General features: G+C 35.0%; 7 protein-coding genes across 8 annotated transcripts; 2 read left to right on the top strand and 5 right to left on the bottom strand.

Moving 5' to 3' along the window:
* Positions 1-538: 538 nt before the first annotated feature.
* LOC138857221 (uncharacterized) lies at positions 539-5984 on the bottom strand. Its single transcript, XM_070109224.1, has 3 exons — positions 5400-5984; positions 5223-5345; positions 539-4782 (listed from the first exon to the last, which is right to left on the bottom strand). Exons 1-3 carry the CDS (start codon positions 5772-5774, stop codon positions 757-759), a joined length of 4524 nt encoding a protein of 1507 aa, XP_069965325.1. The 5' UTR covers positions 5775-5984; the 3' UTR covers positions 539-756.
* A 1643-nt stretch (positions 5985-7627) lies between these two features.
* Positions 7628-12597, bottom strand: GstE14 (Glutathione S transferase E14). Its single transcript, XM_036363544.2, has 4 exons — positions 12336-12597; positions 12049-12258; positions 9724-9846; positions 7628-8026 (listed from the first exon to the last, which is right to left on the bottom strand). The coding sequence occupies exons 1-4, from the start codon at positions 12477-12479 to the stop codon at positions 7724-7726; spliced, it is 780 nt and encodes a 259-aa protein (XP_036219437.2). The 5' UTR covers positions 12480-12597; the 3' UTR covers positions 7628-7723.
* A 1086-nt stretch (positions 12598-13683) lies between these two features.
* LOC106625700 (small ribosomal subunit protein mS39) lies at positions 13684-15871 on the top strand. Its single transcript, XM_014245530.3, has 3 exons — positions 13684-14007; positions 14068-14463; positions 14524-15871. Exons 1-3 carry the CDS (start codon positions 13684-13686, stop codon positions 15760-15762), a joined length of 1959 nt encoding a protein of 652 aa, XP_014101005.3. The 3' UTR covers positions 15763-15871.
* On the bottom strand, positions 15773-17107 carry LOC138855555 (probable palmitoyltransferase ZDHHC24). The gene is made up of 2 exons (XM_070109225.1): positions 16732-17107; positions 15773-16670 (listed from the first exon to the last, which is right to left on the bottom strand). Exons 1-2 carry the CDS (start codon positions 16961-16963, stop codon positions 16057-16059), a joined length of 846 nt encoding a protein of 281 aa, XP_069965326.1. The 5' UTR covers positions 16964-17107; the 3' UTR covers positions 15773-16056.
* Positions 17108-17449: 342 nt separating this feature from the next.
* LOC106625702 (probable palmitoyltransferase ZDHHC24) lies at positions 17450-18913 on the bottom strand. 2 transcript variants are annotated; one of them, XM_036363487.2, is made up of 3 exons: positions 18461-18913; positions 18285-18389; positions 17450-18211 (listed from the first exon to the last, which is right to left on the bottom strand). In XM_036363487.2, exons 1-3 carry the CDS (start codon positions 18696-18698, stop codon positions 17622-17624), a joined length of 933 nt encoding a protein of 310 aa, XP_036219380.2. In that variant the 5' UTR covers positions 18699-18913; the 3' UTR covers positions 17450-17621. The 2 variants fall into 2 exon arrangements, with proteins under 2 accessions (XP_036219380.2, XP_036219381.2); XM_036363488.2 differs by having other exon boundaries at positions 17450-18196; positions 18461-18903.
* A 596-nt stretch (positions 18914-19509) lies between these two features.
* Mys45A (SDA1 domain containing protein Mys45A) lies at positions 19510-22093 on the top strand. Its single transcript, XM_014245529.3, has 4 exons — positions 19510-19838; positions 19896-20177; positions 20236-20397; positions 20457-22093. The coding sequence occupies exons 1-4, from the start codon at positions 19647-19649 to the stop codon at positions 22023-22025; spliced, it is 2205 nt and encodes a 734-aa protein (XP_014101004.3). The 5' UTR covers positions 19510-19646; the 3' UTR covers positions 22026-22093.
* Positions 22094-22135: 42 nt separating this feature from the next.
* On the bottom strand, positions 22136-23003 carry tsu (40S ribosomal protein S12 homolog tsunagi). The gene is made up of 2 exons (XM_014245531.3): positions 22832-23003; positions 22136-22754 (listed from the first exon to the last, which is right to left on the bottom strand). The coding sequence occupies exons 1-2, from the start codon at positions 22890-22892 to the stop codon at positions 22318-22320; spliced, it is 498 nt and encodes a 165-aa protein (XP_014101006.1). The 5' UTR covers positions 22893-23003; the 3' UTR covers positions 22136-22317.
* Between the last annotated feature and the right edge of the window lie 973 nt (positions 23004-23976).

Genomic DNA, 23976 nt, shown 5'->3' with positions numbered 1-23976 from the left:
TTTTGTGTATTCTTAAAATATTTATAGGTTTATTCTTAAAACTTTAAAACAATGCCGTGTTTTTTTTTTTTTTTTAATTCCCAAATATAACCTTTTTTTAAACTGTTACACCTAGTGCCCCTTAAGGCATTTCGATAAAGCCCTCGAAAAATCTTCTATAATATGTAAATATCTTTGTGGGAAATATCTTGTTTGAAAATTATATTTCGACCTATTCCTCTTAAAACACGCCCCTATCAAAAGTAGATGGATATGAGTAAACTAAAGGAGCAAAGACGTATAGTATATATACAAGCTCAGAATAAAAATTACAACATCGAGATAACTGTTTACCCACACATAAAGCCCCCAGATTACTTCAAAAATCGAAGTGAGAATCTGAAAGGTATAATCGCTACAACTAAGGCGAACGGTGTTATCTTAAGATAAACAAGTACAAAGAAAAGCTTTGTTGTTCTTCTCCTACAGACAAAATATACTTATTTGACGAAGATTATTTCATGGGTAATAACAAATATTTTATTACTAAAAAAAATGCTTGTTTCACATTGATTACTTTATTTTTAGCAGTTTTATTGCACAATTATTACATTAAAATATTACAGTAGCTATGGTTGAATTTAGTATATATCCTAAACGACAAGAAATAAAACAAACCTAAATACTAATTTCTTATATAAAAAGTCTTCTCATATATTTCACTAACCCACAAACTAGTTACCGTTAGTAATGATTTTGAAAGCTGGCAATATTCGATCACATAACTCGCCCTCTAATATTAATACTTTGCTCAGTTCTGCGCTGGCTGCTACTTCTATGTGCTGTCGGATACGGTCTATCGCCTTTATGACGTGGAGCAAGCGCACGCTCTTCTTCAACTGTTGTTACCTGCGCAGTTTCTGTACTCAAAACTGGTGGAGGAAGTGCTGTTTGCTGTTCATTATATATCGGCTTATTAATCATATGTATGAGATGTTCCGGAATGCTATCTAAATCAGACATCGGTGTGTAGCCAAAAGTGGAAATCACCACATTTGCTGAGGGCCCATGAGTACGTGGACCGTTTGTGGGTCGTCGTAGTGTGGGTGCTATCATATTACCTTGTGGGCGACTTGCGCCAACAAACAAAGGGGCGACGTTTTTCGGTTCCATACGCGTATAACCAGTGATAATAATATTCGGCTGTCCCGGTAGGGGTGTAGGTTCCATATCTACAATACCGTCATTTATCATGGTTCTGTCTATAACATAACGTTTGCTTTTGGACGCTTCAAGCTTATTTTTTTCTTCTTTGGATGATTTAACTTCACTTGCAGATAAACGGCTAGCATCGGTGCGAGCAGCCAATGAGGGGTAAGGTTTTGCCATATCGTATGACTCTGAAATTGATACTTTCTTGGATGGTATCAATAGTTCTGCGGGTTCACATATGATCGGCGGTACTACGGATTCGGATAAATTTTCCATATTCGACAAATGCTGCGCTGTCAATAGGGGATTGTTTGACTCAGAGTCTGCAATTATTTTATCTGTTGAATTCCTAAGACCAGTAATAACGCTCGTTGAAGGTGTTATGAGTACGCTTTGAAAAGGTTTTATACTTTCAGTCATGCTATTTACTATAACAGCTGGCATAACATCCTTATCTGGCAGAGTTTTCATTTTTAATAACATTTCCTTAATTCCCTCGGACAGTGTAGTTGATTTAGTATCATCGAAACTTTCTTTTTTCGTTTGCTTTACTGTTGCAGTAAGTATTTCGGCCAAAGGTCTCGCCTCAATTTTTTCTTCGGCATTACTAGTAACATTTTTGTTTAAACCTTTATCTGTTACTTCTGACGATCTTGCTGATTCCACAAATTTCATCTTCAAATCAGCTTTCCGAAATGGTTTAACTGAGCCGCATAACGGATTTGCTTCCGAAGTAACTGCGCTCAAAGACTGTAGTGCCTTTGCTATCGTACCAGCCTGTGGTAGAATATCTTTAACCGGCAATGATGGTGGTGAAGTTGTAGCTAATTGCCGAGGATTTGGCGGCGGTGGTGGAGGAAGTGGCGGAGTCCATGGAGTTAGTTCTTTATTTAAATCATTGATCGGAGGTCGAAAATTTGAGTTTGCAACGTTCAGTGTTTGTAGTGCCTTAGCCACCAAGCCTACTTTTACCGGCACATCTGCGACAATGGTGTCATTCGAATTACTAGTTGGCGGTGATGTAAGTTTTGGGGAGATATGAATAGTTTCAGTTAGCGTTTTCAATGTGCTACTAACAGTACCTACTGCGGATGGTGGTGTCGCTTGTTCGAGCGCAAACTGCTGGGTTGCATTTTTGCCTAGTAATGGCGTTGAAGTGGGCAAAGCTTCGTTCAAGGGAGGTGGTGTTTTGTTGCCTATGTTACCGCTGTGCGCTTTCGTACCTCTTTTCTTTTTATTTTTAATTGTGTGTTTCTTCTCTGCTACTACTTTGGGCGGTTGCTTATTGAGACTCTGACCAGGTTTAGATGGACTAGTATCAAAGAACTTTGTTCGCTGAGAACTACCCACAAATTTTAAATTTTTAGTTTGAAATCGTGCCTGAGTTGGATATGTTTTCTCTTTATTTCTCGCTACGAAATTTTGGTTTGCTGACTTCATTTCCTTGTTAGCAAGATTCGATGGAGTTTTTGGTCTTGGTTTGGGTGACTTTGGAGAGTTCTGTTGGTGCCAGCGCTCCTCACAATTATTCTCATCTATCATTTTCATCATTGTTTTCGATTTCCCTACGATAATTGTTGACTGCTGTAATGCAGAGTCGTGGCCTTCAAGCGCTGGCTGTCCACCTCCTTCAACTCTTTGCTGATTTTCTGTACTGTAGGCTTTTAATTCCTTTGTTGCACTAAATTTAGATGTGTGACCGATCAGTTTTTGTATTATATTTGCCGATGAGTCAGAACTTTCGACTATCGTTCCCACTGAATCGCTTTTCAATTTTTGAACTTTTTTATCTAGACGTTTAACATTCGGGGAAACCTTTGTTTGTGCTGTTAAATTTTGTATGGGCTTTGAAAAATTTAACGTATTTAGCACTTTTTTACAACGACCTCGAACAATAGACCCTTGAGAACGATTAGAACAAGGCGATCGCGTGCCACTTGCAAATAATCCGCCGTTATTCAATTTCTGTGCGAGTTTGCAAACTTTAGATTGTTGTGCGTGAGGTTTTCTTCCCGTTAATGACTTTAAATCACATGATTTCTTACGTACAAGCTTCGCTATGCTTTCGACAGCAACGTCGGTTTTAGGCTTCCCACTAGTTTTTTTCATGCCCAACCGTTCATTTGATTCAACCGCTGCTTTGATATTTGGTAACCTTGTAGTTGGTGTCGTCTTTGCTCGCGTATTCAACTTTGGTATTAATAATTCAGATGGTGGTGGTGGAAATTCTTCATCTTGTGAGTAATTTTCTGGTGATGGCGGTGGTGCAGGCAACAGTAAATTGGGTGCGACGATACCAGGAGTATAACTTAGAGCTGCTTGTTGAGCATTAATCGGTAAACCCTCTGGTAGTAGAGTTTCTGTTGGTTTCACTTTCGTGGTGGCGTGAATTTTTGCTCGACTGTTGGGTTTCGTGGTTTTCTGCGACGCCTTATTGCTCTCCCTCGAATTAATAGCTGCTATTAATGGTGAAGCTTCAGGCAGGTTTCCAATATTGGACTCGGTAGAATTCGGATCATTTATTATTTTCGCGATTTTTATGGTTTCCGAAGTTTTTGGTGATACTTTATTGGTCTCCTTCGAATTATTAGTTGATAACAATGGGTTAATTGCAGGCGGTTGTAATCTAATTTCATTTTCTTTAATTTTTTCTAGAAGCATTGTTGACTCAACACCACCATTTAAACGATTTAACTTGTGCGCCTGGCTCTGGGCCATGTAATTATTTGGTGTTGAAGTAGCATTGACGTATTCGTAGAACACACTTTCTTGTTTATCTGCCATCAACGGACATTCATCGGGTTTTTGTATATTTTTAGCTGTAGTATTTAATTCGTGCGAATTCTCTACCTTCGATAGCAAATATCGTTTACGCTTGGGTGGCACTGGTGGTCTCTCCTTGTGTGCACCACCTAAGCTTCTATCTGTGGCAATGGGTTTCTCATCTTTTGGTGTTTCAGAAAAAGCAACAGACTTTTCAATATCATTCAAAATAGGAACGGGTGTTTCCAACGAATTTGGTTCCTCAATTATTGGCGGAGGTAGAAAATTGTGCTCCGAAAACCGTGCTAGCTCCCTCTCAAGCTCTTCATTAAATATTTGGTTGATTTTCGTTTTGGCAATTTTATTGATTTCATTAACAATTTCTGGAGCTACTCCTTCTTTCAGCGTATTTGGTTGCATTGTTACATTTCTCTCGCCAGTAACCGCCAATGAAGGTTGATCTTCTAAATACGTTATTTTACCAATATTATTTTTTGTGCTCAAAATATCAAGTGTGGGTTCTGGTCCACTAACTGTTTGTATGCTAACGCTACAACGATCAGGGCGTGATGGAAAGCCTGGTATTTGAGATTCGCGTAGTCCGGTGGTAAAACGTTTTATATCTGACTTGAATTGAAATTTTGCAAAATATTCGACAATTTGTCGTTGCTTCTCAATGCCAAATTCATTAATTTTCTGTATTGATAATGAGCGCATGCGCCTATACCAATCATTTAATTTCTCCCATCTTTTACGATCGCCATCTATCGGAAACATCATGTCCAAGGCACCAAGACAAGCGACAAATGAAATGTCAGCTGCAGTTAACTATAAGAAAACAGAATTTAGGAAAAGTGATCGATAACAAGCTCTTGAAGCAATATGAAAACTTAATACCTTCAGAGAATCATGTATTTTGTGAGAGGAGAGCAAAGTAAAAGTGTAAAAAGACACATACCCACACTGAACTTTACAAATTCTCTATGAACTATCTAGTCATATAATTTAATCAAGATCCACTAAAAATTAGAAATCCTGTGGTAGACCTTTTCAAAAGCAATCAGCAATGTTAGAAAATACAAAAAACTATTTAGAAAAAGGTTCATAATTTAAACGAAGTTTCTTTCGTCCCTTTAAGCACTCTATAAAACTTTGTCAACAGACACAAACCGCTATCACATGGAAACTCAAAACTCCTCTATTTGAACTCAACCTCACAGCTGACTTGTTAATTATAAGCATCTCCTCTATGAGCACACACCACTTACCACAGATCCCGCCATGAACTGGCCATCATTCAGATACACCTCCATTATATCATAAGCATGCTCCACCTTTCTTTGATGATAATCCACATCTGTTTGGTAAATGGTTTTTCGCACTAAATCTGTCTGTAAAGCAAGCGTTGTAAAAACGTAAGACACAAATTTTCCACAGCATCTTACCATCAAATGTCCATGTATGCGATGCAATACTTGACTCTCGAAGAAGAGTCGAGACAACACGCAACAATGCCGTTTGTAACATTTCAAAGCAATCAACTGATTTGCCTTTTCGTTGTCATTATTCTCACAAACATAAGAGAATATCGCATTGCCGGTGATGATGAGGTCCTTGTGCACCATAGTGGGTACAGTGTGTGCTGGATTGATTTTTGCATAGGCAGGTTTTAAATGTTCACCTTTGATCATCTCGACGGCACGCAGCTCAATGTCGACATCCAACATATTCAAAATCATTAAAACGGCACGCGAATGTGGATTTATGTCGTCGTAATACAAAATTGGACGCACATTATAATTATTATTATTGGCAAACATTTTTGGCGAACAATTGTAATTTTTTATTAAAAATTTCACGCAATTTTCACTTTTACAATGTGATTAGTTAAGTTTTATTTTTGAGTTAAAGATAGATGTTAAAAGCACTGACAATTTATTGTTTTTGATGATGATTAGAGGAATTTTATACAAATCATTTCCAAAATGCTTGAATTTTGAAATTAAAAGAAAATTTTACACATGACTTTCACCTTGATTTGTAAAAAGAGACTGATTGTTGAGTTTACAATTTTATTACACCGAAATGGAATTAGAAAGCAATGAATTGAAGGAACAGTTTTGAAATGATTGTTGAGTATTAATTGGAGACAAATCGGAAGATTGAAATGTAATTGAAATGAGTGAAACCAATATGTTGGAAAATATATATTACACATGAATGATATAAACAAGATTGCGGCTACATCTTTCGCGGCCTAAACCGAAAAAAATAACGGTAACATCTTGGCGTATCTCTATCTCCATCATTCTTGTGTACACCATATAACCGCATTAATGACAGAAAGATATACTTAGAATGTCATCTTATTAAAACATTCCATCAATTGATATTTAAATGAGAGAGTCGCGGCGAAAATTCTTTGAACTTTAACATAACTAAAAATACCCATAGTTTTGATTTATGATTTCAAGAAGCGACCCTCATTAAAACATTAATTCTAAAGTGCTTAATCGAGCTTTTATTTCCACTTGTATCATTTGGCTTGGTGTTTTTTATACCCTGTACTAGGTATATTAAGTTTGCGAGGAAGTTTGCAACACCAAAAAGGAAACGTCGGAGACGTTATAAAATAAACTCATATATGTAAATGATCGGCATGACTTTTTTCTCCAAGAAGCTGTTCATTTGTCGGAACCGCCGATATCGGACCACTCTAGCATATAGCTGCCATACGAACTGAAGGATCGAAATCCTGTCCTTGTGTGGAGCACTTTTTTATTTGTCAAAATAGTTTCCCGAAATTTGGCACGGATAATTGTTTAAGGCAACGGTATAATCTCCATAGAAATTTTCAAGATCACACTACTTCAGCATATAGCTGACATACAAACTTACCAATCAAGATCAAGTTCTTGTATGAAATCTTTTGTAATTGTGAAGAGTGTTATAGCTTTGGCGCAACGGAAGTTAACGTTTTTTTTCTTGTTTTTGACAGGTAAGAGTGCTAGTCACAAATTAACCTAACTAACCACTTTGAATTAGCATAACTTTTAACTATGATTTGCTCCTAAAATTGGATCTACCCACATTATTATATGCAATATATGGTGGCTCGTGTAATCCATGAACCTTTTTACCTATTTTTCGCCACCAAACTATTGTATCTTCACTTCACTTAATTTTGCTACGATATCTTACATATTGATCCACCTATACAGTATAAAGTCAACTGAAATAATCCTGATAATAGGGTAAGGGGGCATGGAGAACCAGTTAACCAATTATATTTAACACATTAAAGCACTATTTGAGGTAAATTTTGTTGCGATATTTTCATTAATGTTTGATTTATCTATTATAAAATGGAAGAATCTGGCTAGGCTAAAATGACGTCATACGAAAAGTAGTAGTTCAATATTGCTCACTTTTAAACATTAACATAAGGATTTAAAATAAATATTATATACCAAAAACAACCTCTATAGTAGTCCTAGTAATATATAATACCGAGATACACCGATTCACACTGAAATCAGTGATTCTACCTTTATTGTGATCTATACTATTTGAACAAATGTCGTTCATCAAAATACATAAAATATTATATTACTGATTTCAAATAGTTAAAATTTTGGGAACTTGAAACTATTCAATAAAAAAATTTTAAATATTATGTATGTAGGTATATACAAATTTAATTCTTTATATATTTATGTATGTATTTGAATATATTTGTTTACAGTTCTTCTATGGAAAAGTTTGTTTACTACTTTTCAGCAGCTTTTTCTTGGCTCTCGGCGTTTGCCTCGTCACTAGTGACTTCTTCTCGCGGCAGTTTCACCTCGGGCGCCACATTTACGCTATTTGGAAATTTAAATTTACCAAATCGTTCGATGACAACACAAAGTTTTTCCAGTCCAGTCTGATTAATGTGATATACCGGCAATGCTTGCATGCGCCCAAACCAATCGTTCAATAGAGGCCATCTATCTGCGGCGCCAGCAGCAATCGGAAACATTAGATTCACCGTACTCAATGTGGTCACGATGGAGATATCGCCAATTGTCATCTGCCAGAGCAACGCATATTTTTTATACGTACATTTGGATACATTGTAAATGCACATAAATAAGTAAATAGTTTGTAAATAAATGTATATAAATGTTAGTGTGTGTGTGCATGATTTTTTTTAATTTCGGTAACTGATCCAGTAAATCAAATGAAATTGCGGTTAGTCTGATTGATCTTTCGTAATAAATCGGGAGAAACAATAATATTATAAGAGTACAGTGAAGGCTACTAAGTGTAGTGAAGACAAATGTGTATTAATTTTAGGGAATAAATATTTACATTAGGGTGCTCAAACAAATTTAAAAAAAAGTTTCAAGTCGTATCCGCTAATATGTTCTATTTGATGATTTGATGTAAAAAAAAATCATCACCAAACATCAACCCTATTGCTCAACTCCAAAAGAACGTTAATTTTACTTTAGTTTCTCATACACATGATTAAGAGGCACACCTGGTGTGGAATTAAAAAAACAAATCGTTTTTTTCATATTTCGATAGCTTTAATATAGTATGTACCTTTAAATATAACATATTAAAATTTTAAAACGATATCTTAAATACTCTTTGAGTTAAATGCTTCTAAACTGTACCCCTCACTATCAAATTTTTTCTGCATGTTCTGTATATTGTTCCAAAAACTACCAAAATTTCGGATAAAACTCAACTTTTTTTCAAAAACGCCGCCATTTCGTCAATTTTTGATTTTTAGGACCGTAGGTCATTGTATGGAAAATAAAGAGTCTAACAACAAGAACGACGTGATGTTACAATAAAATGTAGTAAAACACTCAAAGTTAGTCAAAATGGGTTCCATTTTTTTTTGCAGATAATTTTATGCCATTTATGATTATACTTACCCGTTTACATCAATTTTCGATGACCCAGTGCAGCATTTCGGTTGGATTTTCGGGTTATAGTGATTTGATTTAGCATACCCCCAGAGAAAATAATCTAGAGGCGTTAGATCTGTCATTTGACTGCGACATTTCTCGAAATTAACGAGTCACCAAACTTTGCACGCAATGTGTCTGAGTTTATGAGGCAACACACCGTATTGTTGGATATAGAATTCATCAAATTCCAATTTCAACACATTCCGGGGAAAAATAGTCGGTCAACATCGTGTTATAACGCTCGCTATTGGTAACAGCATTTCCTGTATCATTTCGAAAAAAATAATGTCGAATGTTGCTGTCATACCACAATCCGCACCAAACGGTCAATTTTTGGGGTGAAATCGCGTTTTCAGAACCACACAAGGATTTGCCTCATACCAATAGCGACAATTTTATATGTTGATGAAGCCATTAAGCCACAGTCACTGCAGCAATGGAGGACCAAGGGACAATGCGTGTAACTCGAAAAATAGTTAATTATTTTCTTAAAATATATTATTGTATATTCTTAAAATACGCGTACAGTTACAGTTATTTTATTTTTTGAAATTCCCAAAAAAGTGTTTTTATAGGTTGTCACACTAGGTGTGCCCCTTAATATAGGAATAATCATTTTTGTATAAAAATTGGATATATTTATGTATACAAAAAAATATTTTACAACAATCTATGAAAAAATATGGTTTTCTTTTAGCCATTTAAAAATTAGTAAAGTTGGAAATTTGGAGAAGTTATGTAATATACATGAGTATATGAATGTGCATTCGAAGTGCTGATAAAAGGTTTTTTTTTTACTTACATGATCACCCGCCATATATTTGTGCCGTCGTAAATATGACTCCATCATATTGTACGCCTCCAACAATTTGCGTTCGTGCAAAGTTAAATCGACACTTGCGAAACCACCGCGCACTATACCGGACTGAAAATATGCAAAACAGATTTGTGTTCAAAATATCGCGACTTTTAGGTTATACAAGTATATGTAAGTATACCATATAGTCTATATTAATATTTAAGGTTATACTTTACAATCCCGTTCTTTGAAAAACTTTGATAATTCGTTTTAACATATATTTTCAAATCATACTCAAACTGTTTATATAAAACTGAGTCAGAAGAAAAACATACTTTGATGAGGAGAATGTCGACTTCAATTGAGAGGAAATAGCAGTTCAAGTCATTGGTAAAGTAAAAGTAAAAATGACCTCCAAATTAAATTTTATACAGAAGCTACGTAGAATCATACTACCAGACCGAACAAATCGATTCGATTATTGATTCATGTACTCAAATCCATTCAAAATAAATTCCGTAATTGTAGAAAATTATTTTCCCTCAAAATAATAAAAAAAATCTTATATAAATTTTTCAAAGCATTTCTTTACGAGTTGCAGCTTTTAGGATCTTTAAGTTGTGCGAAAACATCGGCGAAAACACCACCAAAAAACGGAGAATTTACAAAAAGCTAGTCCACTTTAAGCTAAGAAATCCTCGAACTTTTAGCGGTATGAAATTTACTCATTTAGACTTGTCTCAGGGATATTTAAGGACAAAAAGTTAGAAATTCAATCCAAAGTAGTAGCAGTTTCAGGGCAAAGCTGAGAAAAAGTTAAAAAATTTGGACAATATTGGCTATGGAAATGTATATAAATCTGCGACCAAAAAATTGATGCCGTTATTTTTTAAATCTTTTTTAGGGCATCGAAGCTTGTAGCTGGCAAAGTAAGTCACGACGCTTATTCGACTCTTATTAAAAAAAATATTGTATGTACTTGAAGGGGCTAAAAATAACTAACCAGGAAGTAAATTTTTAGTAGAGCGTGGTAAAGTCTCCCACAAAATTACTTGCGACTCCTCAATGTAAGTTATCTTTTAGTCTTTTTAGTATTTTACGTGCTATTTTCCGGCTGTCAACTTAAAGTGTTTTTCTCTCCTCTTCAATTTTGTGAAGTTTCAATTTCAACTTCACAACTTTCATCAAAGCGACACTTGCACATGAAAATCGATTGTTCTTAACTTTTTAATCTATTGAAAATTATAGCAGCCATAAAATATGTATACATGTCACCATGCTTCCAGTTGAAGTGGAGAATTTAGAAAACTTTTGTGGTTTCGCAGCGTTTGAAATTCCACAAAATTGATTAAAGCCATGGGTAAATTTTGCTCTAAATTATTTGTAACTGATGAACGCAAAACACTGTCACTAAATTGATTGAAACGGAAAGTAATATCGCTTGCGATGAGTCACAAGTAGATATATATATGTACCAGGTGTACCGGTATGAGCGTTAAGATACGTTGTAGGTTTAATGTACATATCTCCTAAACCTCTAAAGCTACAATAAGCAAATTCGCTTAGGACAAATCCTCTAAGAACCCCCACCGACAACGGTTTTGTTGAAAACTACTAAAAGCGCTATAAATCAACAACTAAATGCTTCAGAGACATTAAAATTTAAAACCGGAATTGTACAAGAGGTCCTTATAGTAGCCGGGGTCAAAGTTGGACGTAGGCCTACATTTACACTTTTCAGTACACAAATGAAGCACCAATGAGTATATTCGGATGAAAATCTGCACAAATAGTGCCATAGAGGTATGCGATCACGAGTCCAAAATTTGTGAAGGTCGGACCATAGCTGACCTTTTGCCGAAAATATCGGTTAATCTGTGAGATATATTATCGGAGAAAATTGTATATGTTTATATTTATAAAATTGCTTACAAATAAGTTCACAAGTATACCTGAGCAATGTCAAAAATTAATGCAATCAATCCTTGATTATCTCTGCACCCAATATATCCTATATAATGATTTCCGCTTTTCCACCTGCCTCTATTTATGTTGGTCAAAATGTGTCTTACTTTAATAAAATTAAATTAACAAATTTTCTTAAAAATTATGTGGTTTACCTCTGAATATGAATGAAATTGGTCTAAGCTTTGGTCCAAACCTCATTTCACCAAATATAATTATTTGCGATCCTTTGTTTGATACTTTTCATATCAACTCAATATATTAAATTTAGCCTCTTCGGTTAAGTTTATAGAAATAATTTTGATAACATTTTTTCAGAACTTTTTCATAGGAAAAGTATTTTTATTATTTTTAATTACTTACCAAAAACTCACTATCTCTACGAAAGAGCACCGAGCACTCGAAAAAGAGCATATTCCACACTCGTATACGCTCCTCATAATTTAGGGGCCATAATTTTTCGTCTTTACTATCCTTCTCGAATTTCTCACAAAGGTGCGTAAGTATAATATGACTATCGGTTATAACCAGATTATCATGAACCAAAGTGGGCACTGTGTGATTTGGATTCAGCTGAGAGTGCATTAAAATGGAGTACAATAAATAATAACAAAAACACGCATGTATTGTATATCACATTGGATTTTCACCTCTAAGAATGATTTTTCCAATTGGCCACCCTTGAACAAATCTACATATTTATATTCCACATCTAACTCCAATATTTTGATCAGCATCATACAACTGCGTACCGGAGGGCTGACATCGTCGTAATACAATACCAATTTAGACATTTTATCACTGATATGCAATGCGGAATATGTGTAAATGGAAATAAGCCGGAATGAGCCGATCAGCCGAATTTTAATGCTTATGCGATTTAAACGCGAGGAAGACTAACTTCAATAATTCGTTGAGAGACGCTTTTAAGCTTCACTTGAAGGTGCGATAAATATCTGTAAATACACATGCACACATAGCTTATAATTGTGTACATATGTATGTATGTGATTTATATATGTATATGCATAAACCTGCATTATTTTGCAAGGGTAATTGGATCTACTGCAAACTGTGACTTGAGGATGCCTCGCAAGTGGCTCGTAAATGGGTATTGTTTTTCTGTATATATTCTAAGCTTCAAGTACTTTTACAGAGGATATATATATCGGTCACTTATTAAAATTGGGTTCAGGAAACTGGATATAAAGGACGATGTTCGATGATCTTCCGAATACGGACGGGTAACGGTAAATTGTGATTTGTATCCGGTCAGGGACTAACAAACGCGCAGCAGCACTAATAATTCGTAAGTTCGAATTAGATATGAATTAATGTACAAAATTCTTCAAACCATTAACAGTCACTGCACGAAAAATTGAAAAAGTTCCGATGAAAATATTGTTTTGACATTACATTTATGTTAAAAGTTAACCTGCTATTTTTTTAATATATACGCGTACAGATCGATATACTTGTAAACTAAAACAAGAAAAAAAACCTTGGTTGTACCGAAGTTGAATAGTCTTTACATATAAGGTAGTTTCCATACAGGAACTTGCTTTTGATCGTTCAGTTTGTAAGGCTGCTATGTTCTATAGTAGTCCCTTCTGGAATTTTTTTCTTATATTGTATCGTTGCCTTTCACAATAATTATTACGAAATTTCGTGAAGATATCTTGGCAAATAAAAAAGTTTTGCCTACAAGAGCTTAATTTTGATCGTTCAGTTTGTAAGGCAGCTAAATATATTAAATAACATTGACGTCTTTTCTAATTTTAAAATTACTTGCTAATATAAAACCAGCAACTTATACTTTTTCAATGTGCACTCACCATAAACACTGCTCAGCTGTTCAGCTGTCAAACGAGACTCAGTCGGTGACATAACCTTTTAATTTGTACTTTTGCGATGCTTGCGCGTATTTTCTCGTAACAACACTAGTTTTAACACTTTTTTAAATAAATATAATAAAATTTCGTAACACAAAAGCAAAAGATGTATTTAACGCGTCGATTACCACGACTGTACACAGGCACAGCACAGTTGCTTGCCACCAGTAGTGGACGGTTAAATAGTAATGTAGCTGCATCAGAAAATCGTATCGAAATACCAAACCGGGTACAACGTTCTCCAACAGATATATTAAATGCATTAGCGAGCACAGTAGGGCGTGATCCTACGGCACCACATTATAAATATCATGACGATCCCTATTTAATACCAATGTCCAATGTGGGTAAGCGTACATTTGCTATGGCGCAAGAGGCCGGGCGTAAAGCTGCTAAGTTCATAAGAGAGGAACATCGTGATGTTTTTAAGGTAATCTTTAACGGTACTATTTATATATATTTTATATATCACTGCCAATTTGTTTGATAGCACCAAGAAGCTCAACCGCCAATAGAAGCATTTGCACCACAAATGGTATTTACCGAGGACTCCGATGTAAATGCTGATACACTGCAAAACTTGATTCGCCACTCGCAAATTACCGATGCCATAGCAGTATACAATTTGATGAAACAGAAAGGTATTGAAATCACTAACGATTCGAAACAGCAATTACTCGAGCTCATATGCTTCTACAATAATGAGGAACCATTGCCGGAAGAGTGGATTGAGGAACGTTGGTTTAAGGCCAATGCAGATGCACGTGAACGCAATCGTAAAACTTGGAAAGACGGTGAACTAGCTGAACAACTTTTCGGAGAAATAGAACCAAAAACTGCGCAATCATACGCGGCACTTATAAGGGGCATGTCAAAGTATTTCCAAGTGAGCTTAGTGATACTTTTTTGTATATAGAATGCATGTAATTAAATTCTTATATAATAGGCTGAACGAGCTTATGCACTGCTACAAGAAGCCACAGAGAAACAATTTGAGTTGGACACGCAAACCTTTAATGCGATTATAAGTGTATCAAATTTTTTAAAAGAGACAGCAGATCAGCGTTTGGAGCTTTGTCGCGACTTACTTCAGCAAATGGCTCATCAACATTTGCGTCCTAATTTGGGAACATTAAATGCGGTACTGGAAGTAGTGAGCACTTTCGGTAACTTCAAATTGGCACGCAGCTCTGCTCTGAAAGTACTCGCAGAATTCAAACAGTTAGAAATTGAACCAAGCCTATGCACATACTACTATCTATTGATTATTTTCTGTCGAGAGCGCGGACCTGTTTCACACATAATAGTCGATATCTTGAATGAGATAAAAGGGCGTGAATTTTCGATACAGCATCCGAAGGACACATATTTCTTTACTACCGCCATGGATGTATGTCGCAATCACTTACATGACAAATCGCTAGCCAAGAAAGTCGATGAATTATTGCATACTGGCAACAACTACGATTTGATTGGTGATACTTATAAAGAGTCAATATACTATCGGCACTATATCGCGCTACTCTGTCAGACTGAACCTATCGATGAGTTCATGAAGATCTATGATTTACTTGTACCGAATGTGTACATTCCAGAACCGGGTATAATGGAAGAAATATTGAAAGCTGTCGAAATGAATGGCGCTGTCGAGCTGATGCCGCGCTTATGGTCCGATATGGTGATTTTCGATCACATAACACGTGAAAGTCTACTCACACGTACACTCCAGATATTAGTAGATAATCCAGCTCACGAAGATTTACCGTCTCATCAATCTATACCCGAGCAAGTGGGTAAAATCGCGTTGGACATTTTTAAAAAAATTGCTGAACCCGAAGGACGGCGGGCAAGGGATTTGCAGTTTACAGGTAAAATGATTGGTGATATATTGGTGTTATTGGTGCGAAGTGGTGATTTTGAAAAAGCTAGCGAAGTGTTCACTCATATCGACAAAAACCAACATCGCATACCTGGCACCCCATCCGAGAAATGCCTTCAGGAGTATATTGACAGCTGCATTGAAAATAAGGCGCCTACAAAGGCTCTAACTTGCTTACAGTATGCTGTCGAAAATAATATGGACTCACATCCAATGGCTGAAAGAATCAATGCTGGTTTCACCCTAAATGAAGTGCATTTATCGAAACTAAAATCACTGGTTGGAGAAAACTTCGTAAGCAAATGAATTCGTTAAATAGATTGAACTATAGTTATTTTATATTTAAATTAGTTTCGTAATGATGGAATATCTTTGTTGTGGCAATAAAGCTGATTCTTAAAAACAAATGCAAAAATTCGGGATTTAACTATTCGTTTATGAATAAAATTATAGGTGGAAATTTTTTTTATAAACGAACAAACTAGAACAATTAGTATAAATTTCGATTCGCGTAAATTAAATGCTTTAAAAAATCTATATAATATACGGAATTAGACTAGAGATTCTTCACTTAGATTCGCATATGTTAATGCTGTAGTTTTATCGACGCTTTTCCGTTTCGTCTATAACATTCTCCCAGTGTATACCGTCATGAGGTAAGTCACTTTGGATGAATGGTGATATCCAAGTCATGTGCATTCGCTTACCCAAAACCATTTCCAAATTTCGTCGTAAGCCAAGATCATAGCGTTTCGCATCCCGCTCGCAGTCCTTAGCTCCACATATTATAAAAGGAGCATGATAAGCGATAAGCACAATGGAATAAGCACTTGTAATTACATTCAGCATGTAGATGAGCAAATAAAAGTTTTGCCACGATACATCGAGGCAGAGCATAAGCATGGGAAATACGATTTTGATGGCGGTCAACCAATTGACGTAAATCTCCGAATGCAGCCACCACAAATAGATACTATTATAAATTGCGGCATATGTGGCACCGATGGCCAAATAAAGTACAAAGAAAACAAAATAACGATGATTTTGATGCCCAATACATGACCCAGTAAAACCGCAATGATGATCCCGTTTGAGTATACATGTATCACAAATGTTACAGTGCCAAGAACGTGGTGGAGCCAACATTTCACAAACCGAACAATAACGCCAATATTGACGTTGACGTTCATGAGCCGGTGGCATTAATACCACAGCTGCAAGAAAGAGCTATGTATGAATAAATTTAAATCGATGATGTTTTCATGCAAAACTGACTTCTAGCGCTTGTGTCTACCAGCATGCAAGCTAGCATATTCGCTTTCAAGTTAAATAGAAGGAATATTCCAAATAAGCATGTGAGCCAATAGATTATTCCATTCGTAGCATGAAACTCAGGCAGAACAACGGTCAACTCAAAAACGAACGTTATTGGTATGAAAATTATCATCATTAAGAAACATCCAATATCACGCAAAGAACGTGGCAAAAACTTACGACGCAGTCGCATATTGAAAAGCAAATTAAAAATCGATTATTGTGCTTGTGTTTTAAAGATATTCTAACACTTTTAAGTAATATAAACAAATATTTACTACCGATTTTTGGCAACGAATATTCTTCTTCTTTTTCTGAATAAATTCATTCTACAAAAACAGAGTTGCCATGATAAGAAGCACTTGTATTTTATAGTAACGTTTTGATTTAAGCCCGAAAGAATCAAAATAATATTTATCAATACAATGATGTCGATTTTGAAAAACGCATTGATTTTCCAGAATATTTATTCAAAACTACAAATTTCGTGAAGACAAAAAATAATTATGAGTTATTATTATAGAGTTAACAACAAAATATTTTAATAAATAATATGCTAAGTTGTGGTAAGTCGTTAAGGGGTTATATTTAATCAGTAATGTTAATATGACATTAACAGCTAGTAGTTTTTAAAATTAAAATTTAAAAACTATACTTATATAAACTGAAAACTCAAAGCTTATTTATGTTATACTTGTAATGAGAAAGTATGGTATTTATTATATTAAAAAACAAAAACCATATTTTAATGAAAAGATTTAACAACTATTTATGAGGTTTAGGTTTACAATAAATTTAATTGATTTTAATGTAAAGTCTTTAACAACTATATGTGTATGAGGTTTAGTTTTTCAATCCGAAATAGTTCTACGTGTGCTACGTAACATACGTTGTCTTTTGTTCCTATGCCGTGATAGCCTTACTAATGGTATACCTTTCTCGTCATCCCAATTCGCACCATCTTGCAACAACTTACTGCTTAAAAAAGGTGACAGCCACACCAAATACATACGTTTACCAAAAATTGAACTCAAATTAGTGTATAGATCTCTACCATAAGGGTAATTTAAGCGTCTTTCATACGAAGTACTTCCCTTAATAATTGGTATCCAATGATAGACCAATAGTATGGACGATAAAACTATCGCAACTATGTTCAGATTATAAAATATTAATGGTAAATTATTCCATATACCACCGTCAAGTGCCATTAACATTGGACAAATCATTTTATAGAAGCTGAGAAAACGAAGAAATATATTAGCGTGCACCCAAAACATGTAATATGTAAGGTAGCCGATAGATATCGCCGAACCAATAAACATATAAAACAGAAACAATGCGAAAAAACGAAAGTTGTAGTGGCCGATGCAACAACCCGTGAATACACAGTGATGATCACGTTTCAAAATGCATGTTTTGCAAGCTGAAATCGAAAACACTTATTATGAATGATGCATCATAAATATTGTCGCAACTCCTAGTCAATATTTAAAAACATGTCAATTATTTACCTTTGCAGTGGTACGATCTTGGTGGCACCAACCTTAAACAATGCTTACAGGTGTACCAGCCTTTGGCGCGTGGATTTAGCGGGGTTACCGAATCCAAGTCTATAGCTATAAACAATTGGCTAGAATTAAATAATTTAAAAGCACTAAAAAGCACTAAAAAACATTATTGTATTTACCATTCACACTGGTATCCACCATCATCGTAGCAAACATATTCCCATAAATATTTGTAAATAAGAATACGCCCAATGTAAAAATGAAGTTATGCATAAACTCGCCCGGTGGATGTGTAGCCGGTACAACAATAACTAAATCAAACAAGGCTATTGGTGGGAGAAAGAGTGCAATTAGCAGAAAACATAAAATATCACACCATCGCCTGGGAAATATATGTTTCCGTAACTTCATTTCCATTATGTGTCAAGTAAGTAAGTTTGAATGTTCCACATAAATTCAATTTAGTATGTATCAATATTTTTGTATTTTTTGTAGCACTATTTTATATGGAAAACGCAACAAGAGCAACTGACTTAAGTAACAAGTTGTTTATTTGTCATAGACTAACTAACGATTAACCATTTTTGTACGAAAGAGAGCCAGTGATTGTTATCACGTGAAAAACGAAAAGATAACTTAGTAAAGAGCACATGAAGCAGCCAACACAACGTCTTTATTTAAGCAATAACGGCTTTAAGCAACTTACAATATCTGAAAGTGGAGAGGCATACGTTAGAGTTAGATCACTAAATCCCGAAAAACTGTAGTGCGCTCGAAATTTTTCGGGTTTTATATTCAAAAAAAAAAGAAAATTTAGAGAACTTGTCTCACAATGGAATTTAATATAGTTTTATTTTTCAACCCAAAACTTGTAGGTGAAAGCAAACTATTAATATTTTAAGTTTTTATTATTGTTTGTTTTTTGAGCAGCTTTTCTACCATTTTATTTCTGTATACGTATATAAGTGTGTACCTTTTCGTTTGTTTTTCAGAGAACATAAATCCTTAAAAAGTCTTTAAAACAGAAAACAGTTTTAAGTACATCGTTCTCAAAACTCATTTCTAGTATAATTAGTTATAGCCACAAACAGTATTTGTAGTATAAAAAATAGCTGTAGCGAATTCGGTAACACTGAAATTTACAAAAACAACGCACTCTTCAAAATCGTTGTCAAAATAAAAAACAAAAGGAGACAAAACAAATGTCAAAAACATTTATATTGTGAATTGTTTCTTTTTCAAGAAGCTGTGTGAGACCAACAACGTGTTTGGCTAGGAAACGCAATTGGAGAAATTTTATTTTGGTTTTTTACCAAAAAACAGTTGTAAAACAACACTGTGTTGTGATTTCTCATCGTAAACAACATGGTTCGTCACAACAATCAATTGCCCGATAATTTGCCACAGCTTCAAAATCTTATTAAACGTGATCCCGATTCATACAAGGATGACTTCCATCAACAGTATCAACATTTCCTTAGTAGTTTAGAAGTGTTTGCCCTCAATCCTGGTGAGGAGAACAAATCTTTAGATGAACTGGTGATGTTTATAGCGCAGGTACGTTTATTTGAAATATTCTTTATTTAATATGTTAACAAGTGTTTTTCAATGAAGGTCGCGCAATGCTATCCGGTTGAATGTGAAAAATTTCCACAACATTTAGTGGATCTGTTGAAGAATCATGCTACAACATTGGATCCTATTATGCGTAATTGCTTCGTTAAGGCTTTAATATTGATGCGTAATAAGAATTTGATACCAGCTATTGATTTGTTGGAATTATTCTTTCAACTTTTAAGCTGTCCTGATAAGAATTTGCGTTCTATTCTACAAACACACATAATAAATGATATAAAAAATATGAATGCTAAACACAAAGATATGAAACTTAACTCGGTATGTGAAAAATTAAGTTACAATTTTAAACATTAACTAGAATCTTTTTTTTCAATAGACATTGCAAAATTTTATGTACTCCATGCTAAAAGATGCCAATCCAAAGGCTGCAAAGATGTCAATAGATATTATGATTGAGTTATATAAAAAGAATATTTGGAACGATGAAAAAACCGTTAACGTTATAGCAACAGTAGGTTGCTTTTCAAAAATAATGAAGGTATGGTTATCATTAAAAGTAAAAGCGTTTCGAAATAATAGTAATATTTTTACAAACAGGTGCTCGTGGCATCTTTAAAATTCTTCTTAGGACATGATGATGATGAAAAGGGTTCCGATGATTCCGACAGTGACAATGAAGTGGACCTCAAAGGTGCTATCATGCAAAATCGTGTTAATAAAAAGACAAAAAAGCGTAAGAAGCAATTAGAACAAATAAAAAAGCAAGCAATAAAAGCGCAGAAGAAAAAGAAGAATGCTCCGGCTTTCAATTTTTCTGGCATTCACTTAGTGCATAATCCCCAAGGTATGGCCGAGGGTCTATTTAAACAACTGCAGTCAACAAACGAACGCTTCGAGGTCAAACTGATGCATTTGGATGTTATCTCACGTTTAATTGGTATTCACGAGCTATTCTTGTTCAGTTATTATCCATATATTACCAGATTCCTACAACCACATCAACGACAAGTCACACGCATAATGCAGTTTGCGGCACAAGCCTCCCATGAGTTAGTTCCTGGCGATATTATTGAACCAGTTTTGAAAACAATTGCTAATAATTTCATCACAGAACGTAATTCTAGCGATGTTATGGCCATTGGTCTAAATGCAACACGTGAGATATGCATGCGATGCCCCTTGGCTATGGGAGAAGACCTTTTGCGTGATTTAGCTATGTACAAAACATACAAAGAGAAATCTGTTATGATGGCTGCTCGTTCACTTATTATGTTATATCGTGAACAATTGCCAGCATTGCTGCACAAAAAGGACCGTGGTCGCCTAACAGAAGCACAAGCAGAGCGTAAAATTCGCGCATATGGTGAGGTGGAGGTGTATGAAACGATACCTGGCGCAGAAGCTTTACTTAAGAATTCTAAAGAAATCGATTTGGGAAGTGATGATGACAGCGACAGTGACTCCAATGACGGAGAATGGGTAAATGTTTCGCATAGCGAAGATGAAGGTGCAAATGTGAAAGATGATGATGAAGAAGAGAGTGATGATGAAGTTGATGAAGACGAGGATGAAGATGAAAGTGAAGAAGTAGATGAGGAAGAGGAAGAAGAAGAAGAAAGTGAAAGTGCAGATGAGGAGGATGAAGAAAACGAAAACACAGAGAAGTCACAAAGTGGTGAAACGTTGGAAAAGAAAACAACTAGTAAAGATGACGAGAAAGCTAAAGAAAAAGATGGTATTCAAGTTCTTGACGTTAAAGAGGCAGCTCAAGAACTAGCTATGACGCGCATTTTCACCGATGAGGATTTCAAGCGCATCAATGCTGCTCAGCTCAAGAAAACGGTTACAAATGCACGTAAAAGACCATTAGAAAAGGATCGCGCAGAATTTGTAAAATTAAATAGCATTGAAATGATTTACAAAAAGCGTAAACACGACAAAGAGTCAAGATTAGAAACAGTAAAGGCTGGGCGTGAGGGTCGTGAAAAGTTTGGTTGGAAGGACGGACGTAAGAACGAAAATAGTTCCAAAACGAACCGTGAAAATCGCAAAAATAAGAACTTTGTGATGATGCGACATAAGGCACGATCGAAGGTGAAGAAAAGCTTCCGTGACAAGCAAAAGGCAATGAGAAAACATTTACTACATCAAAAGAAAATGAAATAAAGGATTCCGAAGTGTATATTTTGTTTGCGTATATATTTTATACAGTTTGAATAAACTAAATATAAGAACTTGAACGTTTTATTATTTCTTTGCATATAAACGGCATGGACTTGATGTTTTAATGAGTTTAATTTATTTGGTTTTTAAATAGATATTACATGGAAATCATTTTATATATATATTTTTTAAACATTTGTATTTCATATTGAATTTCCTTACAAAAAGTAATATTTCTTCATTCTCGATACTACTACTGCAAAGTATCGGACGGATATCAATATTTTTCCATTTCTTATCTCCTTCGCTTCTCTGATTTCTTCATACGTTTAGGTCCTTTCACAAAACACCAATCTACCTGTATAACTTGACCCATAATTTCGGTACCGTGCAATGCTTCTTTTGCAGCCAACGCGTTTTTATGGGTCTCGTATTCGACTAGCGCATAGCCTTTGGAGAAACCGGTTCGCCGGTCCAAATTCAGGTGAATATTCTTAATATCACCAAATTCACAAAATTTCTCTTGTATGTCGTCTTCTTGAGCTTCCTCATGTATTGACGTAACAAATAATATCCAGCCCTCAACGGAGCGTTGTGGTCCCGGCTCGAGTTCATCCTCGTCTTCGTGACGTACGCGTTCATAGCTTTGTATGGGCTCTCGGGAATTACTTTCGCTGCCAAATCCACGACCTTTGCGGTGTTTGACTTTCTCCTTTAGACGTACAATCCCCTCTATAGCAAATTAAATATGTATGAAGTATTTCTTTAGCGTGTAAGGTTCTCTATTAGTCAGATATGTTTTTACTTACGATCACCATCCTCATCAACTTCAAACTCTTCCGCGTTATCAATATCGAGTACATCAGCCATTTTTAATTGATATTTATGTGATATTAATTACTATAAAGACAAATGTTCGATTTTCTCCAAAAAGATATCTAAACAACACGAAATATTTGCCGATAATGCAGCAAATGGTGAGATGTGAAATAAGCAAGATTGTGGAACGACATGAAATCAATGAAACATATGTAGGGGTAACAAAAGTCTGCAATTAATTATGTTTTAGTTTACTAGATCCACCCAATATTTCAGCGTTGAATGTTCACGATTTTTCCAAAAGCAAATTCTGTATATATTGAACAGAGAGAGAAATTTCTATTTAGCTGTTATTCCGCGCGATAACCAAAGTTTTGCTTGCTCCTGTGCAATAACTCTTTTTGTGTTAAGAAAATAAATGAATAACGAAGGAGTTTTCAAATATATTATACATAAGTTATTATTAATAAATTATATTTTTAGTTTATTTTCATTTTTATTTGAGCATTTTTAAACTCCGAAATATCCATGAACTGGAGAAACACGTACAGCAGAGCTTTTGGGAGGAGCAAGCATGGAATCAATTCAAAAACAAAATTTTCTTTTTAAAATTTATTATTTAATTATATTTTTGTTGCACTCATTTTTTATATTTATTTTTTATATATATAAAAATTGTATTATATACTGCGCAAAAGAATTTTTCATTTGTGATAGATTTACAACTGACAAATTGATGTGAAATGAAAGCTTTTCAGTCATAACCAGAGAACACTTTTCAGCTTTGATGAATTTATGATCAGCAATGACTCAGGAAAAGGCTCAGGAATATCCATGTGTTAAAGAGAGATGCAAAATCCCATACATGTGTTTGTTTATATTAGTTTTTGCACAAGGCTCTTAAGAAAATGATAGAAACGTTGTTTTGCGCGTTGACAAATTTTTTTCAGCTGTGACTGTCATACTACCGGTCAGATGACTGTCACTGTTCTTGTAGGGATACAAAGCTATTCAGTGCATTGGTGTTTCGGGTAGTCGTGATTCGTTTGGATTCTTTTAAAAATCTTGTGTTTTGCAGTTCTATGACTATGGAGAACACCCTACAATACACTCCATGTCAAGAATGTCAAATGTA

This window comes from Bactrocera oleae, chromosome 4 (genome assembly GCF_042242935.1).
Source record: "Bactrocera oleae isolate idBacOlea1 chromosome 4, idBacOlea1, whole genome shotgun sequence".
NCBI lineage: Eukaryota > Metazoa > Arthropoda > Insecta > Diptera > Tephritidae > Bactrocera > Bactrocera oleae.
This window is presented reverse-complemented; position numbering and strand designations above follow the sequence as displayed.

Coding starts and splice junctions, on each gene's coding strand:
- LOC138857221 (XM_070109224.1), bottom strand. CDS start 5,774: ATGTTTGCCAATAATAATAATTATAATGTGCGTCCAATTTTGTATTAC. Junction 5,346..5,399: donor GCATACATGGACATTTGATG/GTAAGATGCTGT, acceptor CTTGCTTTACAG/ACAGATTTAGTGCGAAAAAC. Junction 4,783..5,222: donor AGTTCATGGCGGGATCTGTG/GTAAGTGGTGTG, acceptor GTTTTCTTATAG/TTAACTGCAGCTGACATTTC.
- GstE14 (XM_036363544.2), bottom strand. CDS start 12,479: ATGTCTAAATTGGTATTGTATTACGACGATGTCAGCCCTCCGGTACGC. Junction 12,259..12,335: donor TGGAAAAATCATTCTTAGAG/GTGAAAATCCAA, acceptor ATGCACTCTCAG/CTGAATCCAAATCACACAGT. Junction 8,027..9,723: donor AATATATGGCGGGTGATCAT/GTAAGTAAAAAA, acceptor TTGCTCTGGCAG/ATGACAATTGGCGATATCTC.
- LOC106625700 (XM_014245530.3), top strand. CDS start 13,684: ATGTATTTAACGCGTCGATTACCACGACTGTACACAGGCACAGCACAG. Junction 14,008..14,067: donor AACATCGTGATGTTTTTAAG/GTAATCTTTAAC, acceptor TTTGTTTGATAG/CACCAAGAAGCTCAACCGCC. Junction 14,464..14,523: donor GCATGTCAAAGTATTTCCAA/GTGAGCTTAGTG, acceptor CTTATATAATAG/GCTGAACGAGCTTATGCACT.
- LOC138855555 (XM_070109225.1), bottom strand. CDS start 16,963: ATGCGACTGCGTCGTAAGTTTTTGCCACGTTCTTTGCGTGATATTGGA. Junction 16,671..16,731: donor GGTAGACACAAGCGCTAGAA/GTCAGTTTTGCA, acceptor TCTTTCTTGCAG/CTGTGGTATTAATGCCACCG.
- LOC106625702 (XM_036363487.2), bottom strand. CDS start 18,698: ATGGAAATGAAGTTACGGAAACATATATTTCCCAGGCGATGGTGTGAT. Junction 18,390..18,460: donor GGTGGATACCAGTGTGAATG/GTAAATACAATA, acceptor AATTGTTTATAG/CTATAGACTTGGATTCGGTA. Junction 18,212..18,284: donor AAGATCGTACCACTGCAAAG/GTAAATAATTGA, acceptor ATTCATAATAAG/TGTTTTCGATTTCAGCTTGC.
- Mys45A (XM_014245529.3), top strand. CDS start 19,647: ATGGTTCGTCACAACAATCAATTGCCCGATAATTTGCCACAGCTTCAA. Junction 19,839..19,895: donor TGGTGATGTTTATAGCGCAG/GTACGTTTATTT, acceptor TTTTCAATGAAG/GTCGCGCAATGCTATCCGGT. Junction 20,398..20,456: donor GCTTTTCAAAAATAATGAAG/GTATGGTTATCA, acceptor TTTTACAAACAG/GTGCTCGTGGCATCTTTAAA.
- tsu (XM_014245531.3), bottom strand. CDS start 22,892: ATGGCTGATGTACTCGATATTGATAACGCGGAAGAGTTTGAAGTTGAT. Junction 22,755..22,831: donor AGTTGATGAGGATGGTGATC/GTAAGTAAAAAC, acceptor AATTTGCTATAG/AGGGGATTGTACGTCTAAAG.